Consider the following 20,793-nt stretch of genomic DNA (forward strand, 5'->3'; position numbering starts at 1 on the left):
TTTAAAAAAATATATATTTATATTTACAATGAACCTCTCCATGTCTATAACTTTTTCTATATTTTTTGGCTATTTTCTCAGATTAGAGTAGATTTACATACTGTAGAATTCCTCGAACAAATGGTATGACAAACTGTAAGACCTCTGTTCTATAGACAAATAACCTTCCAAAAACAATTGTACTGATTTATATGACCACTAACAACTTATGAGACTATGAATTTAACGTGTTCTGGAGCATTATGCGTTATAAATTTAAAAAGCTTTTGCCAATGTAATGATTTAAAAGGCCCACTTAAGTTTTGCTTTGATTTAAAATTTAAATGACCTGTAAGTTTGAGCCTTTCATTTTTTGAATTTTAAAGCAAGGAGAACTGAGACACTGGCATGTTGCCTGATTTGACCAGCAGCCTGATTATATTCCACTTCAATCTGCACAACACAAAATTTCAGGCATTAGTTGCTTCCTCTGTACTTCTTGCAGCTGTTCTGCTTTAAAATGGAATTCTATTTTTATAGAACAAACAGAAATGAGCAGAAAACATGCTGCTGTCTTTGAGTTTCTTCTCCTAAGTGGAGCCTGCTTTTGAGAATACACAGTTATAGACAAGATGCAGCTGATGACCAGCATAAGCATCCTTACAGAAAAAAATTTCTTATTGGCATCACCAAGGTCTTACCTTAAAGGTCCAGAAAACTGATTTTGTCAGGACACTCAGAATCAGACTAAAAAACTGGATCATGCTAACCAAATTCCTAGGACTTTTCTATAATAAGAAATACTATTAATGTGCAGATCAGAAATTGCTTCAGAACATTCTATTCCCATACAGAATCTATATGAAAAGTCAAATTATAATCAGTTTGCTCAGTAACCAGAGAATCAGGATGGGGTAGGAAGGGGGGACGGTGGCTGGGATGATTTTAATGGCTGATGTCATCAAGCTATGTGAATCGGATGCATCCATCACCACTGGAGGGATAGACCAGACAGGTGGTAGCAATGCATGTGCTGGAGGGACGGGGACCCCTTTCCGCTGGATGTGCTTGGGATTCACCATCACACTTTTCCACATTGGCCTCTCTTTCCTAGACTCCATGCATTTGCCTTCAATTCAATTCCACAGTATTTGTCAAGTATCTTCTATGTGCCAATTATTGTATTGGGTTCTGGGACTACATAAATGAATAAAAATCCAGTTCCTGTTCCTAGGTACAATGCAGGCTTTTGGAGAAAACCAAACACATATGTAATTACAAAATACCACACGATGAGAGCTTGACTGTGTTACAGGTCTAGGACCATGGCTGGCTTGCAGAATCTTTAAGATCTTGCTCTGCTACGTGACATGAGCAATTTGTTTAATTTCACTGGGCTTTAGTTTGCTTGCGGGTAAAATAGAGACATTAATTGTCTCTATTTCATTGAATTGTGAAGTTTAAATGAGGTGATACGTGTAAAGCAAATAGAACAATGTCTGGCACATGGCTTGAAAGTTATCTATAATGATAAACAATTAACCTCATGATGGCCAGATCTGAAGCTCCTGGATGAAGAGGAGAATTGGACCCCTTAAGAAAGGACTGTGCAACAATGTCGCAAATAATTGGCATAGATCCTCCTCCAAGCCATCCCCAAAGGAATGTAAAGTCATTTACTAAGGGGTCTGTGCACTGGGGGAAATGGAAATACCCAAACTTTTCAGGAATTCCAAAACACTGCTCTGAAATGACACTAATTCTTAGGAATCCCAAATACCACTGTGGTCCAGTGGTCAAAATAGGGGTTTAGAGTGATCAGGTGATAAGCGGAGTCTGGGCCCAGTTCCAGTTCATCATGGATCTGTAAGCCATGCAGCCATTAAAAATAATTAGGAAGACTAGTCAGCCACATAGCTGTGAACTTATACACAGCGACAAATTTGAAAAAAAGGACAGAAAATGACATGCTAACAACAATAGCCAAAATTATGTACGTGTCTGGACAAAGAGCAAATGCCAACAACAAAAATGAAAATACTTGTGCTTGGATGATGAGATCATAGGTGATTTTTGTTTGTTTGATCTTTCTCAATTCCTCAAACTCTCCCAAATGCTATTTTTGCTTTCTTTGTAGAAGGTACTTTTTCAAAAAAAGACTTAGAACTCATCTAGCTCTTTTGTTTTGAGGATTGCCATAATATACTTTTCAGCCAATCATAGTAAGGTCATAATAAGTAAGAATGTTAAGTGTAGCCATTTTCTCTAATATTATAATGAGTCTCAGAGCCAATCATGCATGAGGCATCTATCACATAAAAGATGCTGCAGGAATGACAAAATCTCACTCTCTCCTTGTCCTCCAGGAGCTTATAGTCTAAGGGGAAGATATAAAATGTGCTCAAATCCTCATGATTCAAAACTGAAAAAGATAACTGCTTTAGAGAGGGACAAAGAAAACACTGCTCTGCCCAGAGTAAAGAGAGCTCATATTCAACTGGAGAAAAACAGAAAATATTCACTGGCAGAGCTGGCATCTGACGGACAGATAGGGTTTTGCAAGGGAGAATTGAGGTCCCAGAAAGGAGATGTTCCAGGTGAAGGGGACAGCACAAGGCATACTGGAGAACTGGTGAGCCCTCTGACTTAGCTGGAGAATTCGGCACGTACAGAAGAGCCTGGGGACAAAAAACTCCTTGGCTGGAAATCCTTGGAGCATAACTCACTTCTCCCTTAGGGCTAGGATTCAGGAGAAATATCCTGCAGACAGATTAGCTTAATAGTGTCACGACACTGCCTGTTTGGCAAGAAATAGTGGCTGGTACATCAGGGATTACCAATGATACTTGTTATTTAACAGGTATTTACCATGTGCTGTATAAGCTAAGTGCCTGATAAAGGAAGATGTTAACAACCTTTCTTATATTACAGCTGGCCCCTCATATCCACAGGTTCCACATCTAGGAAGTCAACCAACTGAGGACTGAAAATATTAGAAAAAAAAATTGAAGGAAGTTCCAAAAAGCATAACTTGAATTTGCCATGTACCAGCAACTATTACATAGCATTTACTTTGTATTTACAGCTATTCACTTAAGCATTTACATTCATTGGGTATTATAAGTAATCTGGAGATGATTTAAAATATGTGGGAGGATGTGCATAGGTTATACAAAAATACAGCACTATTTTATATAAGGGACTTGAACATCCACAGACTTGGTATCTGAGGGGGTCCTGGAGCCAATCCCCTGCAGATACCAAGGGACGACTGTATTCATCTTTTAGATAAGGAAACGGATGGTTAGAGAGATCAAATGATACATGCAAAGTTGTATGATTCATATATAGTTGAGTCGGAGTTGGAATCTCTCATGTCAGAGCCTCTTCTCCACCCACCCTCCTGTAGTGCCTCTTTGGAATAAGTAAGAGTGAAATTAATCCTAGGCCAGCAAAAAAAGACCACATGGTGTATGTAACCAGTAAAATCCCACCTTAAAGTCCCATCGGGTAGGAAATCAGGACACATGGTGGGGTATAATGAATATGGTTTCACTGCCCTAGCTCTATCCCTTCCAAACTAAACAGGCAGCCTTAACCAAATTTCTTCTCTGTGCCTCAGTTTCCTTATCTTTAAAATGGAGACATAAATAGTGCCTTTTTCAGAGGGTTTTGAGAGAACGCATTCCAATGACATGTATAGAACGCTAAACAATATCGGGCATGTAGTAAGTACTTGGTAAATGTTAGACATTATGACTGTAGGCTGTAGTGTAGAACGTTCCTCCTGCTAGGACACAATGCCTAATGGTCTTCTTCCCCAAAGAACGCTGAATTTTGGGGTATTGGAGGTAGGCAGCCCTGTCCCTATTTGGTATTTTAGAAAATAGCCCCAATCTAGGACTAAAGATGGTGGTATTTTGACGGAAATCATTATGCCACCGGGTTCCTAATAGAGTTAAATATTACCACCCAAGGATGCAGCATGCCAGCCACACATCTGTGGGGAGGTGGGGCCCAGGATGGAGAGACTTGCTTCTTCAGGGAGAAGGCCTTGCCTGCCTGCTCTGATCTCTGCAGCCTTAGGAGGTGCTGCTTCTCCAGCAGGGACCCCAGACCAAACCATGGGACCCTGCCCTTCTGAAGAGGGCATCCGAGTGTGCCTCAAAGGCTTTTAAACCTATGGGAGCCAACTGGCCTGACGGAACATTAAACCTACTGACCTGGATGGGCCCTGAGGAAATCACTTAGCCAAAAGTAGGACATCAGAACACGCTGAAGAATAAACAATTGAGTTTTATTCTTCAACGGCATTCTTTGATGTCTATAGAAGAAACTGAGATGTTATATTATTTGTGTGTTACTCACTTTCACACCACTTCATTCCCATAAACCTAAAATTAGTCTGTACACCAGTTAAAGAGTTTGCTTCAGGCCCACTCATCCATCTGTTATGCTTGATAATGTTTACATTTGGATAGTTTAGGGGTCAATTAATGTCCTGAGCTTTGTGGTCCCAGCACAAAGACCAAATTTAACATGATTAGCCCGATGTCACCATGTCCAGTTACCCTCCTCCTTGACACACCCATAATGGGATCTCACAGGATTTCTAGTGCTGACATCAAAGGCCTCAGCTTGTGAGTATCACCGTATCACAGACCTAGACACTGAGCCACTGAAAGGTTAAGTTTAAAGTCATATAGAGGGCTAGGAAAGGAGACTTAGTCTGGAGCTTTGATCATCATGGCTACTCATCTGAAATCTTTGCAGAAGTAGCATATTAGCATGCCAAAATTTAAAATGTGTATCATTGGCTTCTGAGGTTAAGGAGACAGAATTTTTTGAAGGAAGGATGTAATTAAAAAAAAAAAAAAGCACCATTCAATATGGTGCCATTACAGGTTAAAACCAATGCTTTGTGATTCAGACCTCACAAATAATACTCAATGGCTTTTTTCCACAATTTGTAGTTGGCCACTCTGTGTACTTAAATGCTTAAATACTTCATTAGAACAACTCAGATGCTTTCAAGATTCCTGTAAGTCATAAAACATGTCAATTATGGCTTGACTTTGTATAAAGCCCTGTCTGTGAGCTCGCAGTCTCAATAGGCTTGTCCAGTAACCAGAGGAAACTACAGATAAAAGTATCTCTACTGGCAATCTGTCCACTTCTGTAACTGGAAATTTCCACTGGTCTCTGCTTCTGGAAATCACTTTGGAAACTTAGGGGGAAATAATTCCTTTTGTTTCCCGTCCAGAAGCAACAAAGAGCCTGAGGACACTCACTGGGGTCCAGCATCCGGTGTGGTCTTTTTCTAAACTGCAGTAGTGTGTGATTGGAGCCACGGGCTGCAGGAGTGAGAGCCCGGATCAGTGGAGGGGTGGCTGCCTGACTTCTGTAAGTACACCTTGGCAGGTGCTGCCTAGTCTTGCTGCAGTCTCCAGATTAAAGTGCTGGCTCACACAAAGGCATTTGAAAAGTGCACACAACAAGCTCTGCAGGCCAAGGGATTCTTGTTCAGAGTCTAGAAGTTTCTTGAGGATGTCCCATCAGGTCACTCCAGCTCATCAGGCCACAGATTCAAATCTGGGGAGAAAAGTCCACAAATAGGAAAATCGTTTTTCTGACTAGAAAATACATAACCTCTCAAAATCAGATTGGAGTGAGAAAACTGGAGTTAGAAAAAAACGCTCAAAAGGCAGCATGGCTTAAATCTTTCTTTCCACCCCCTCGATCATTGCCCTAGTCCAAATCTTCAGCCTTTCTCTCCAGACCTGTGGCAAGAGGCTTCTCTCCTCCGTACTCTGGCCTGTAGTCAGCTCAGCAATACTGGAGCAAAGTTCTTGGGGCTTCCCTATTCAGACCTTTTAGAATTCCGATTGTGCCAGATATTCCTGTTTGTTCATGTAGATGCTCTCTCCACCCTGCTCTGTCCTGTTCATACCCCAGGATTGCATCACTGGCCTTTCTTCCCTCTGGTTTCCATTCCCTCAGTTCAGGGGAGAAAGGAGATTGCATCGGTGATAGGAGGGTGAGGTTGGAGTATCTCTTCCTCAGCCACCTTCTGGACAGTTTGCAGGTCAGTTTTATTCCTCCGTTAAAGCCCACAGCTCCAGGGGGCAGCCCTTTTCTGTTGCTGTTTTCACCAGTGTTCTGGTAACTGCTCCCTCCCCTTTCCCCTTCAGGCTGAGGCTCAGTCACTGGTCCCTGCTCTTTTAGTCTCAGGATGCCTAATATCCCTCACTGGTTTCCCCTCATCCTGCTCATGTCTTTGTAAAGAGTAAAAACTTGTAAACTTGCTTCAGTTACCCCCCTGTATGTGCCCTCTGTCTCCTGCTGAGACCTGACCAAGGCACCCACGCCTGGTGAGTAAAATATAATCTCCTTTGCCCAGAATTCATGACTCACGATATGGCCCCCAACAATCTTTCCCCTTATCCCATACCTGGCTCTTGCCAAATGAGGATCACATGCCTTCTCCTTCAGATGCCTCACGTCTTCCGGTCTCTCTGCCTTCCCTCCCGTGTCCCCTCTATCTAGAATAGTCTGCTATTTCTGTTTCTGCCTGGCTCAAATGTCACCTCCTTCATGAAACTTTTCCTCCTCCCTGATTATCCCCAGCCCAAAGTGATATTCTTCCCCCCATCTCTGAACTTTTGTGCATTATGTGTACCTCTTGTAAGCCATAGAGAACCATAAAAAACACAGAGACTTCTCACACCAGTAAAAATCTATGAGCACTGGTGAGTGAGGCCATTCCTGATGCCCCCAGCCCCTTCTCCCTCCCTGGGACAGCTGTGCTCTGTGTGGAAAGGAAGCATGATGTGGGGTGGGCATTTCTGGGGATTCTGTGGCCAGATAAATAAGGTGGGCTTCAGAATAAAGTGATCATAGAAGATCACTTCTATTACATGATTTTCCAAATATGTTCCAAGAAGCACGAGGTACCTTGGAAGTCTTTGCAGGGACCTATGGAAGGGTCTTTATATCCCCTATCCCAATTCTGCCACTGTTTTAATCTACTTTTGTAAGATAATAGAAAATATATATATTGGTCTCGGCCCCCAATTCCTGGCACAGAGTTCCTAAAACCTTTGTAATTTCCTAAGTGGTAAGAGCACTAAGAGCATCTTTTCTTCTAATATTTGGTCCTGGTTCCTGATACAGACCTCCTAAATCCCTTGGACTTTCCTGGGTGGTAGCAGTGTCTTTTGGTCTAGTGAGGTGACTCTTGGTGGGCTGCTGGATGGGTGCTGGTCACCAGAAAGACCAAGCCATAATTAGAAGTTTGGAATTTTCAGCGCCACCCCCTATTCTGCAGAGAGGGGAGAGGGGCTAAAAACGGAGTTAATGATTCATCATGCCATTAAAAATCCCCAAAGGAAGGGTTTTGAAGAGTTTCTGGATTGGTGAACATGTGGAGGGGCTGGGAGAGTGGCACATGGAGAGAGCATGGAAGCCATGTGTGCCCCTTCCCAAGCACTTTGCCCTACAGATTTCTTCCACCTGGATGTTCATCTGTATGCATTATCATATCCTTTTGTAATGAACTGGTAAACCTAAGTATACTATTTTCCTGAGCTCTGTGAATGGCTCTAGCAAATTAGTTGAACCCAAGGAGAAGGGCATGAGAATCTCAGATTTATAGCTGATTGGTCAGAAGTACAGGTGACAACCTGAATTCATGATTGGCATCTGAAGTAGGGTGGGAGCAGTCTTGTGGGACTGAGCCCTTAACCTGTGGGATCTCATGCTATCGCCAGGTAGATAGTGTTAGAATTGAGTTAAATTGTAGGACACTCACATCGCCAGGTAGATAGTGTTAGAATTGAGTTAAATTGTAGGACACTCACCTGGTGAGGCAGAGAATTGCTTGGTGTGGGGAAAACCTCCACACATCTGGTGTCAGATGTGTTTGAGTGTGATAGTAGTGTGAGAGTAAAGGAGGAACATAGGAAGACGACTCAAACTTTTCCTACTCAGTATATATAGGTTTTCTTTCTAATACCTCCTTTTTAAAGGCTTATAAAAAAAGATTGGGAACCACTGGAGTAGGAAGGGGGAAAGGAGACACATCCATGGTGCCATGATGGAATGCCAAGGTTGTGGTCAGTTCTCAGGTGGAAGTTCTTAGGGGGAAGACAAGAGACTCAAGTAAAAAAACAAAATAAAACAAAATGTAGAGATTGGATCAATTACTAGAGGATATATAGAAAGCTGGCCTCTTTTATTTTAATTTTAACCAAACTATGGCAATGAGAACAGGGTTTTGAGTACCTCATCTCCAATACTTCATTGTAAGACTCTTGGATGACTCATGTGCTTAATTCACCCTTATAATTCTCACATGGCCTACCAGACACAGAGTCTTTCAAATAGCAGACACAGTACATGTTTTAGAGCGAATGAATGAATAAATAGTGTTATACTGGGGATCATAAGATCTTTTATTTATTTATTTATTGTCATTATTTCATCAAGAAAGTCACTTAACATCCCTTAGCCCCAGTCTCACCATCTCTAAAGTGGAGAAGTCAGGCTACATGGTCTGGAAGCTCTAAGAAAGCATGGTTTGATGACTAGAATAACTCTTTTTTTTTTTTTTAAAGGAAGCATGATACATATCTATGGTATCAGAATCCACTCCTCAAGTTATACTGCTTGACAGCTTGGTTGCCTGCATAATAGCAAGAAGCCATGGGCCTGAACAGCATCACATGAGTAAAGTTAGCTGCAAGAAGAACTTCCACAAATGGAAAGGGCAAGAACAAGTCCCAAGACTTCATCTCCCGAGGTGATGCTGAGTAAGAATGTGAGGGCCCAGGATGGCTCCTGGAAAGCCTGGAACCTAACACTGTCCCCACAGGGGTAGTTTTGGGGGTGAGGCAGAGTTGGGGTGACAGAGAATGCGTGTGGGAGAGTGACAGCCCCAAACTGGCTGGGCCTAAGCACTTCCCGGTGGGCTCTGTCTTCAGACTTCATGAAGCTGAGGTAAGAGTGGGGGTGGCCTTAGGTCTCTTAGTACAGGAAAAGTACATCGAGGTGGGAGGAGGTGCAAAGCCTGGAAGAGCCTCTAGGTCAGGGGTCAGCAAACGTCTTCTGTAAAGGGCCAGATTATAAAAAATTTAAACTTTATGGGCTATACGGTCTCTGTCGCAATTATTCAACTCTGCCATCAGAAGCAGAGGAAGGGGTGTGAAATTTGGGGGAGGGTGACAATATGAAAACAATGAGCATGGTTAAGTTTCAATAAAAATTCAATAAAAATTTTGTTTATAAAAACAAGAGGGTATTTGACCCCTGGCTGTAGTTTACCTACCTTTTTTTTGTTAATACAAAAAAAAGATAGGTAAACTAGGTAAAGAGGTAGGATAGTAGAGTGTTAACTGTGGTTGATTCTCATTAATAGGTGCCTACTAAAAGTACTACAGATGTTCTAGAAATCATGATAAGTTATTCTCTTTTGAGCTGGAAAACTCAACTAAAACAAGATGTTTTATTAGTGAGCCAAATTTGGTCCATATCAGTCACCTTCTTTAAATTTATCACAGAATAAACTAAAAGAAGTACTGACAAATGGACAATAAAACAAACACCAAATACCCAATACTTTCATTAACAGTAATATCTCACTTCATTGCATTGACTAAGTAGACATAAAATATATACACTTGGAAGCGGCCAGAAAATAATGCTGTGACCATGCTGTGCTTAAGAGTAGTACAGACTGTGTGTACAATGCAGAGGGAAAAAAAAGATGGGTGAGTTGGGGGAGAGAGTCTTACAGATTAAGAAAGGGAGTACAATGTAGTGTATAGGCGTGGGCTCTAGACTGGGATACATGGGTCCATTTACTGGACCTTGTATCTACTAGCCATATGGCCTTGCACAAGTATCTCCTCATCTCTAAGATTGGAGATGGCGGCGGGAAGTATATACCTCATAGGGCTACCGTGAGGATTAAATGTTAGTACCTCTAAAGTGTTTAGAACAGTGGTCTGGCATTATAACAATAATAATGCTAATTATTATTCTATATTAAGATAGATCCTGCAAGAAGTTTGAATTTGGGTCAGCAAGAAGGAATGGGGAGGGCATTCCAGGCAGAAGATACAACATGAGCAAAGGCACAGAGGTAGGAATGAGCTTGGCATGGGAACAGGAGAGGGAGAAGGATGCCCTGAAAAGCCATGCAAAGGAGTTTAGATCTAGTCTAGAGACAGGAGACTGGCATGATGATGAAAACAGTGTAGGGGGAATCGGACCTCACAGAGTGTGCCGGCTCCACTCAAGGGGACTTTCCAAAGCTATCTGTACATTTTAAAATGTCTCACTGGGAGTTGGTAAGGAAACAAGATATTAGATAAGTCAAATCTATTTCATGTAATCTCTTCATTTTACTGAGAAGTAATTTCCAAAAACTGTAGTTTGATTTTATCAAGTAACATTTGACTACAAGTTTGTTTTTCTTTCCCCCTCTAGATCTACTCAGATATTCTTTATTTCAAAATACATAAAGTGGCAGAGTCTGATGCCACAGATGTTCTTTTGTTGCTGAAAGGTTGAGAGGCAGTGAGCTGAGAAAAAAATCCTGCTGAAATATGCAAAAAACCCTAAATAGTTAGTCTGCACGAAAATCTGGGGTGGCAGCTACATGGATGAACAGGTATTAGACAGAGCCCTGGTCATTTGGACAACTCCAATGACCAGAAAATAGATGGCCACATACTTCTATTTTTAAAGGCTCTGAGAGGTCTGATAACTTGACTTATTCCAGGCAAAATGTTCCCCTCAACTCCTGATGCCATGATGGTTAATTTTATATGTCAATTTGCCTAGACTAATGTGCCCAGTTTGGTGAAATGTTAGTCTACATGTTGCTGTGAAGGTGTTTTGTAGATGCGATTAACATTTACCGTCAACTGACTTCTTTTTTTTTAAGATTTTTTTGATGTAGACCAATTTTTTTTTTTTTTTTGCGGTACGCGGGCCTCTCATGGTTGTGGCCTCTCCCGTTGCGGAGCACAGGCTCCGGACATGCAGGCTCAGCGGCCACAGCTCACGGGCCCAGCCGCTCCATGGCATGTGGGATCTTCCCGGACCGGGGCACGAACCCACATCCCCTGCATCGGCAGGCGGACTCTCAACCACTGTGCCACCAGGGAACCCCTGATGTGGACCATTTTTAAGGTCTTTATTGAATTTGTTGCAATATGGCTTCTGTTTTTATGTTTTGGGTTTTTTGGCCCTGAGGCATGTGGGACCTTAGCTCCCTGGGATCAAACCCACACCCCTTGCATTGGAAGACAAAGTCTTTAACCACTTGGACCGCCAGGGAAGTCCCTACCGTCCACTGACTTTAAATAAAGCAGATTACCTTCCATAATGTGGATGAGCCTCATTCAAACAGTTGAAGACCTTGAGAGCAACAACTGAGGTTTCTCAGAGAAGAAGGAATTCTGCCTCAATACTGTAATGTAGAAATCCTACCTGAGTCCCCAGCCTGCTGGCCTGACCTATAGATCTGGGACTCAACATTGCACCTTCAGCTCTTACCTGAGTTCCCAGCCTGCCAGCCTGCCCTACAGATTTCATACTTTTTGGTCTCCTAGCGGTTCTGTGTTCTGTTTCTCTGGAGAAGCCTGAAGTACCCCTCACCCCCAACAACACGTACCAAGTTTTCTTGGCTGTCCAAACACTGGGCCCCAGACCTAGCCTCTTCCTATTTCTCAAATCAGTATCTCCATGTCTGGCTCCTTCTTCTTCCCAGGGGATATTATCCAAAGCATTAAATCCATTCTAAATAAAGAGTTAATAACTGATGAACAACTTTTTAGGGAGGAAATTAAAAAGCATCTACTGAAAATCTAACACATTGGTATTTGTCTTGACAAAACCATAAAACATTATGCTAAGTAAAAATGAGTAATTTGTTCCTTTAATACTTCATCATTAGTGATCATCAGTCAAGTTCTACATTTTATGCAGCTCTAAACATGATTACAAAGACTTGGATCAATCTGAAAATAACTCTGGATGCAACTGAAACATGTAGAACACAAAATAATGTCATGTATGTATGTACATGACAAAGATGAATGGAAATACAGATAAACGCATAATTGTTTTTTTTTTAATATATTGTCAAGGACCATGACTTTTCCCACCCCACACCCAAGGCAGACATTATTCATTCATCAATCACCACACTTTCCATCTAGAAATAGTCTCCCAAACCATCCTTATCTCTGCTCTAGGCATTCCCTGCACCTGACATGAGGCCCGTTTGCCCTTCTGGATTTGGTCCAACTTTCTCAATTTACAGTTGACAAAACTCAAGCACAGAGAGGGGGCAGATCTTACCTAAGGTTGTGTAGCTAGCTCACAGAAAAACTTAAATCTAAATGTCTTGAATTTTAATTGTGACCTCTTTTTTTATAAAAATAAATATTTCAGGCATAAAATAAAGTATAGAGAATAATGTAACGAACATCTGTATAACCACTACCCAGTTTGAGGTTAAATTTGATGTTTATCACTTCCATACTATTTTTGTACTTTTATATCACATGACTGTTTCCCATAAACACTACTTAGGGGTTGTTTGCATGTGTTTTTTTTTGTTTTGTTTTTTCTTTTTGCGGTACGCAGGCCTCTCACTGCTGTGGCCTCTCCCGTTGCGGAGCACAGGCTCCGGACGCGCAGGCTCAGCGGCCATGGCTCACGGGCCCAGCCGCTCCACAGAATGCAGGATCTTCCTGGACCGGGGCACGAACCCGTGTCCCCTGCATCGGCAGGCGGACTCTCAACCACTGCGCCACCAGGGAAGCCCTATTTGCATGTTTTTAAACTCTCTGTCATTGGTAATATGCTATCTGTATCTGTCTTTCCTCTCCAAATTATATTGTTCAGATTTATTCATCTCAAAAATACATCTAGTTTTGGTGCTTTCATTTTAATTACTGTCTAGTCTTCCTATTCAACTTTTCTCCTATTGATTCATATTTGATTATTTCTAATTTGTTGCTATTATAAGTAATAGTACCGTGTACATTCCTATGTGTGTCTTCTATGATGTATATCTAAGTGGTCCTGACTTATTTACACTGTACCACATATTCTCAGGTAAGTGCCAAGGAGGGGTGAGGGAGAAAGAGGAGAAGCATCACTCTCTCACCTCCCTGACTCTCCCTTCCTCCAGGTTAAAAGGTAGAGACTGTGACTATATATAATTGTGGAGGGGCGGGGGGCCAGGCAGGGGGAGGAGGGAATTAGTCCCATTTCTTTAACTTGATTTTTGATCAAGATAGTTACTCTATTTTGAATTTCAGACACCATTAAAAGAGGGTTTGAAATTTTTCTGTTTATAAGGAGCTGTACTGGTTAAAAATGACTGTGATACACTGTTAATCCAAAGAAGTCACTTTATAACAGTGCAACATGCAGACCATGTGGCAGGCCATAGGATAGACATTTAGGTTGGCAGCAAGCCTTTGAGTGTTCAGTTCTCCAAATAGGTGTTTCTGCCTTCATTACTCAGATCCTAGGCTCTTTCCTGACAATATTTTCTCTCTAGGAAAGAGCTTGAAAACTGGTCATTGACAGGCTCAATTAGCCTACGGGCACATTTTATTTAGTTTGTTTGGTAGTTGAAATACTTTCAGCCAGCATTTAGTAATTAGGTTGTTTTTATATAAAAATATGGATTTCCATCTTCTCAGGCAATGTTAGGCTAGTGCTAAATTGACATGGAATATACTCTCCAATTTGTTGAAATCCCTCCCCCACTCCCTATCAGGTTATACTAGACAGTGTTTACTCATTTCATCTCCTGCCTGGCCCTAGTAGGCACCTGAGTTTATTACCTCTGTGCTCAGGACTTCAACTATGCTTTCTTCCTTATGCTGAGCCATTGAAGGAGTCGCTTATACACTCTGACCTCGTGAAATTCAGACAAATATTGGGCCTCTCCCATGGAAACTCACATGTAGGCCAAGCAGATCAATTTATAGGAATATAGGATTTTTGTTTCTCAAGAAATGAATGTTTCTATCAGGCCTGCCAGTGTTGATGTGAAAGTTTTCTGAGTCAAGAAAATCTTGTTGCTGATTCAGAAAAGCTCAGGGTAACAGTCCGGCCTAAGCTGCAATTCTTTCCTGGTGCTGTGCCCAGGGATGCGTATACAGTCACAGGATGTAGTTTCAAGAATCGCTTTCAGGGAAGTGGTGGAGACAGGGAGGGTGCAGGAGCCTCTTTTCATTTCATTCTTTTAAGTTTCATTTTGTGCTTCTAAGCTGCCATGTCTGATGCATAAGCCAGACACAGACCCTGGTAACTGAAGGTTTTCTAGGGTTATTTTCACAATTGGTCCCTCTGGAATTTTGGGGATATATTCAACAGAATTTGAAAATGAACAGTTCTGAATATTCTGACTAGCCGATACATAGTTATTTAGAAATTTCTATGAATTGCCTATCATTATTTTGGTGACTCATAAACTTGTGTGTCACACCATGTGATCCCTAGATTGCAGGGAAAGGCAGCTTTCCCAAGAAAGCCAGAAATACCCATTTTACAATGAGACCCAGGCCTGTTGGTCCCCAACACACCACTTCCCCAGGGTCTAAGCTTTTCATCCAATGAGCCTGAATGATTTCAGCAATCCTACTTCTCCTAACCTCCAGATCACATCCTCTCTCTTCCACAAAGTCCAGCTCCATGCCTGTCAACCTCATGACATACTTCTACATCCCCAGCAATGCCCCTGACACACAGCCCCCAACAGTGTACTTAACAACTGTTGCAAAAACATCAGCTGTTGATTGTGCCACAGTAGAATATCTTCTCCTTATTGTTAAATTTAACCATGCATCTAATTTTGTGAGCCCAGATGTCCTGTGCCTTATTTTCTAGGGGTGCTTAGGAATACAGACAGACGAAAGGCTACAGAGTTATTCTGTGGCTATACAAGACACCATCTTGTTCTCCAAGAAAGGTATGGAACAACACAGGGTTGCAAGAAAAACGGGCTAAAAATGCCACTTAACAGGAAGATTCTGCACGAGCCTAAACTATTCAGTTGCCCTTGGTGCATTAATAGAGGTTATTTCTTAATTCACGCTGGGAGAGGAAAGGGGGTGAAAAAGAAAAGAAAAATCATGATTACTTACAGCTCTGTCCACTTCCCTCCTTACCGTGGTGACATATCTTTTTGTTGTGCCTGAAAAAGAAAAAATCCAGGGATGGGTTAAGATTAACGAGGAAATAGTTCTGTTTATAGGCTAAACAATGGCAGAACAAAAAGTAACTTCAAATAAATCCACATATAGAAGTCCAAATGTCCACCGTGGTTTGAGACCTCAGGCTGAATACGACGAAAAACCATACTCTTAGGAGAAAATTGTGAAGAAAGAAGGGCCCCACTTACTTCCCATTCTGTTGTCTGCCTCTGGCCCCCAGGTACTCAGAGGCTGAGGGGCTGCTAATTTGGGTATTCAGCCCAGGAAATGTCTCCGAAATTATCTCTCCCTGTTCTGCTTTAGTCCTGAATACCACTTCCTTCCTGTCTTCCCTAAACAGAGCAGATGGTCTGATCAATTAATTTACTCTAAGGTATAAATGACATACTTGTTCAAAGTAATTCCTGGGGCAGAAGCGCAAGTTCACATGATGGGACGCTGCTGACCACTGTTTCCCTGGTTTCATCTCTTTCTCAACCGCTGATTTCACATGTTCCCTCCCACTCTGATTTTCTTCCAGGGCTTGATGCCCATGTCCTACAGTTGCCTGGGCTCCTGAACTCAATCCATCCCTAATTCTGCTTTTGCTCTGTACATCAGATTCTTTGTAACTCCCTCATAACCATCCTGACCTTGGCCTGGACTTAGAGGGCTTCTATCCCACACGGCAATCTCCTCCAAGAGTGTTTGTATTTGAAAGGAGCCCAATGGTTAGCCTATAGAAATTGCCCTTGAATGTTGGAGATTGAGTGAAGGTCTCTAATGCCTGAGGTCAGTGCTGCCATTCTTTGTGGTTCTCATGCAAGCATTAGCCAGCATATTTGGCCTTTGGTTTAAATCCCTGCAAAGTCCTGGCTCAGTCTCTTAGGGCAGTGCCACTCAAAATGTGGTCCATGGGCTGGTACCAGTGGGTGAACTGATTGTTAACAGTCTATGATGAGATAGATACAAAAATCAAGTATAAACATTTAGAAACTTTTATAGAAATTCTTTTAATATGTTTTGTTTTTTAATGATCATATTTGTTGAAATATATATTTATTGAAATATCATATTATATTTATTGAATCCAGTAGAAATTGGAAATACTGCTCTATCCCACAGAGTAGCTACTAGCCACATGTGGCTATTGAACACCTACAATATGCGAGCACTTAAAATATGACCAGGGACTTGAATTTTTATTTAATTTAAATAACGACATATGGCTACATTGTACAGAGCAGGTTAGCATACATATCTGCACATGGGAGGTTAAATGTCTAAAATTTTGTTTAACGCCTATATATGCCAGGTAATGTTTTAGACACTGGACATATACTGATGAATAAGAGAAACACAGTCCCTGAACTCAGGAAATTTAAAGATTAGCAGATGAAGCAGAACTTGACATTGTTTTTGTAATAGAAGGCCAACTTCTTTTCTGGAACCCAGCAAGTCACCCTGCAGCCGTAAACTATTGAATGGTTCCTCTTAAGTGGAGACGGTAAACAGAACCCTGTATGGACTGTCAACAGCCTCCCTATACACCTTGGTGTGCAGAGCTGGTTGCTGAGACATAGGTGGGTAAATCTATTTAGGAGCCAAAGAGCCTTCTGGGTGGACCTGTTTATTTTACTCTGATAGATTTAGAAGTTTGGGACAGCAATGTCGCCAAGAGGAACTCAAGATAAGGCAGTTAGGACTGATGTCGCAGGCTCAATGCAAAGGCTGAGCGCAGAAGAGGCTGGCTGGGCACAGCTGCTGTTAAGGCAGGAAGCCCCTTCTGCCACACCAGCCCATGAGAATCTTGCTTTAGGAGCAATGGCAGAACGTGTGAGGGGAGCCAGAAGAGTTGCCATCCTGCATCACTCTGGTCTGTGTGGGGATCTGGACTGGCAAGGGTACCTTTGTGTGGTGGACAGAGATACCCAGAGGGAACAGAGATGTTGATGGCAGTAGAAACAGCTGCAGCTCAAAACCAGTGCCCTCTGGTGAACTGACCTAGCTCCCCAGTAGCCTTCCTGCCTGTTTTGAAGCAGCACTGACCCTGGGGGGTAAGCAAGCCTTCTGACAGTCTGTGGGAGGTGGGGAAGTACATACTGTAAGAGGGAGACACTGGACTTCTTGCTGAGGTAGGCAGGTGGGTACTTGAGGATTTGGAAAATTAAAAGGGATGCAATTCCATTTATAGCCCAAGCTATTAAAACAGGCCGTAAGTATGTAATGTGTGCTGAGTGCATTGAAATGAGAAGTAGGTGCTATGGAAATATCTAACAAGGGGATTTGAAGTAATGGGTGTCATGAGGGAGTAGAGTCAGGGGTGGGAGTAGAATCAGGGAAGGCTTGATGAAGTGACAGCTTAGCTAAGATTCAAAGGATGACTCCAACTCAGGTGGACAAAGAAAAGAAAATATTTTAGAAAGAGTGAATATTATATGAGAAAACTCAGAATTGCAAGAATGAGATACCTCTGTGGACCAGACAATTCTGTATGGCTAGAGCTTGGAAAACGAGGGTACAAAGCCGAGATGTGAGTCATAGGACCAGGGACTTGTTGGGACTTCACCCAGCGAGCAGTGAGAAGCCATGGAAGAGGTGTGAGCAGAGAAGACATGGTAGATTTGAGAATTTAAATGCCTGTTCTAGCTAGATTGAAAATAGACCACATTGGAGGCAGGAGTGGGTGCAGGGAGACAAGTAGGAGGGTTCTGCCCTAGTCCAGGTTGAACCACAGTCGTGGCAGTGAGGTTGGATCAATAAGCTGGAAAATGTTGTTCTCATATTGCTTCCTGCATCAGATGGAAAAAACACCTCAAAGAAGTTGAGTGATTCGTACAAGATCCTAGAACCAATATGTGGGAGCACCAGGTCCAGACCTAGCTTCTGTCACTGGTTTAAAGCTCTATCCAGAGTACCAGAACTTCTCAAGCTTCTTCTGTGACATGAGTTTGTCTACATGGCAGATGCATTTCCACACGTGTATCTGTTTACTCCCTTGCAAGAAAGCAGATCCCAAAGCACAAGAGTTAGAGAGGGGGGTTATTACATAGGCAACGGTGATTTCACTCTGGTTCATTAAAAACAGAAAAGGAATCATTTGAAAATGTATTCACTTACCTCTTATTAGTAACAAATCTCTCCCACTCCAGTTGGTGCCTGAGACTTGCACCCAGCTTGAAGCTACTGATAGCTTCACTTACTCTTGAGATTGGGATGGGGGATGAGGGGAGGATTTCTTTTTTCTGCTCTATCTTTAAGGAATGTTGCTCCATTTCATTTTCCCAAAGAGAGTAGGGACAGAAGACTCTGCTGCTCCTTTCTGAGGTGACTAATGGGCTCTCAGGTCCCAGGTCTGGGACCTTGGTTATAAAGTTGTTTCTGAGAGGTACGTATGAGGGAGGTAATGAAAGAATGCAGAAGGTAAGATTTTGATGAGCTGCATCTGTCATGACTCTCTGAGGTCATAGATTTGCAGAAGTGATTCTGTTTAGTCAAAGTTCTTTGGGGCAAGACCCTGTAATTCCTCCTTTATGGTGAATTGCCCTTCCCCTCCACTTCTATCCCCTCTCTCTCTCTCTCCCCACCCCATTTTTCCTCCTTTCCTCCCTCCCTTCTTCCCTTCTTCCTTCCTCCCCAACCCCCTTCTTTCTTTTAACAATAGTTCTTGGATGCTGGATTCCATAGTAGAGGGTTTTGTGGTTAATACCCAAGCTAATGCACACATAGGTCAAAGGAAAAATTATGACAATATTTCACGGCAGATGAGACTATAGAAGTTAGACTGTAGACGTAGGATAACAATCACCTAAAAGCCCCCCAATTCTCAAATAGTGACCATTCCAAATTCCTACTGAATTACTCCCAGATGCATTTTCCTTTTCTATAGGCCATGTTTAGATCTTGGGAGGAGCTCACTGGGTGCTGACAAAGGAATAGTTTTAGAAAGCACCAGATAGGCCTGCAGGTATTCTGGCATGGGCTCAAAGGCCACAGGCATCCTCTGTCCCAGCTGTCACAATAGAATAGGAATGGGTTGGTGAGCATGTGACAGGGTGAGGAGGGAGCTGCTGAAAGACCTCAGGGTACCACCAATCATGTGCTTTCCCTACCCCCAGATGGCCTCATACTTTTTTCCTTTCCTTACCCAACCAGAAGATTCAGATTCTTGTGGGAAGGAGGAGGGCTCAGCCCAGCTCAGACCCAGAATGGAGAAAGGAGGAATGAGAACTAAAGGAATCCTCATAAAGGATCCTGGCATCCTCCCACGAGTGAACTCTGACCACATACTCATCTGTATTGCGAAAATAACACTGATCTCACGAGGCTAATGACATTTTCTTGGCTCAAAGATCACAGCAAACAATTTCGGCCACAGGAACAAAACATTCCTTTAAAAATATTCAGTGTAAAGATTCCAGCTCACTGAAGACTGGAGCCATTTTTTTTCTGGGGGAAAAATCATCAGGAAAAGCCCAAAGCAATTCATAAGCCCTGCGTGGACTGAATTTGAAGCTGGGCAGCTGTAGGGCAGTGAGGCCAAGCAGAGCCTCACACTGCAGATACCCAGTCCACTCAGTTACCATGAATGAAACTCACTTACCTTTTCCAGAATAAAACTTTTGGCAGAGCCGTTTTCTTAGGACTATCATTGTGGCTATGAACATTAAAGCAATGATGAAGGAGAGGATGAAAATATGAAGTAGTGAAGATGGACGGATCTCGGGGGATTCCAGATCACCTGGAGGAAAGAAAAGCACCAGAATCCCATTACATGTTACCTTAGAGGTAAACCAACAAGTTGGCCAAATGACTGGGTTATAACCAACATGGCCAACTTGCACTGAGCATTTACTCCATGCCAGGTACTGTCCTATGAATGCTGTATGTATATGAATGCTGTATATATATGAATGCTGTATGTATATGAATGTTGTATGTATTAGCTCTTTTACTCCTCACAACCATCCTATGAGACAGGCTCTACTATGACCCTCATTTTACTGATGAAGGAAGTGAGGCACAGAGGTCTTTCCCAAAGTTATACAGTAAGTGACATAGCTGAGATATAATCCAGGCTGCCTGGTTCCAGATCCCATGCTTTTCATCATTCTGATACACCTATCATATTATGTCTTCCTTCCTTCTTTCTTTCTTCTTTTTCTTTCATTTGTTTCTTTCTTTCTTCCTTCCTTCTTTCTTTCTCCCTTCCTCCCTTCTTTCCTTCCTTCCTTCCTTTTTTCTTCTTTCTTTCCCTTCTTTCTCTCTCTCTCTCTCCTTCTCTCCTCCTTCATCATCTCTCTTTTCCCAGTAGGATAGTCCCTCAGTCCGAATATGTCTCCTCACTCCACTGGTAAGCACTCATGGTGCTTAGAATTTTTACCATCAGTTATTCAATCTCCAGGATTAACAGGATCCTTTTGAAAAAACTAGAATATCATACCTTAGCATGAATCACTACAACTAGCCCTTTTCCTTGTCTCAGCTAATCAAGGTCTGACAGTGAGGAAAAGATGAACTAGTAGAGAGGTGGATGAGAAGAGTAATTTTGGAGGTTGGGGGAAAGACTTGTAAAGGAGAGCTCTGGTTA

The 20,793-nt window shown here is 42.3% G+C and overlaps 1 protein-coding gene across 1 annotated transcript in view; it reads right to left on the bottom strand.

The window, feature by feature from the left end:
• The window catches only part of LOC307188629 (programmed cell death 1 ligand 2-like), a gene marked incomplete at its 3' end in the record, with an annotated part of 91,515 nt that overhangs the window by 25,761 nt on the left and 44,961 nt on the right, over window positions 1-20,793 (bottom strand). Inside the window, exons 5-6 of the mRNA XM_079926019.1 lie at window positions 19,807-19,944; window positions 15,156-15,205 (exon numbers count right to left, since the gene is read on the bottom strand). Of these exons, the coding sequence (XP_079782145.1) occupies window positions 15,156-15,205; window positions 19,807-19,944 (188 nt within the window). The remainder of the gene's footprint in view (window positions 1-15,155; window positions 15,206-19,806; window positions 19,945-20,793) is intronic.

Source organism: Stenella coeruleoalba (assembly GCF_951394435.1).
Source record: "Stenella coeruleoalba genome assembly, chromosome: 7".
Lineage (NCBI taxonomy): Eukaryota > Metazoa > Chordata > Mammalia > Artiodactyla > Delphinidae > Stenella > Stenella coeruleoalba.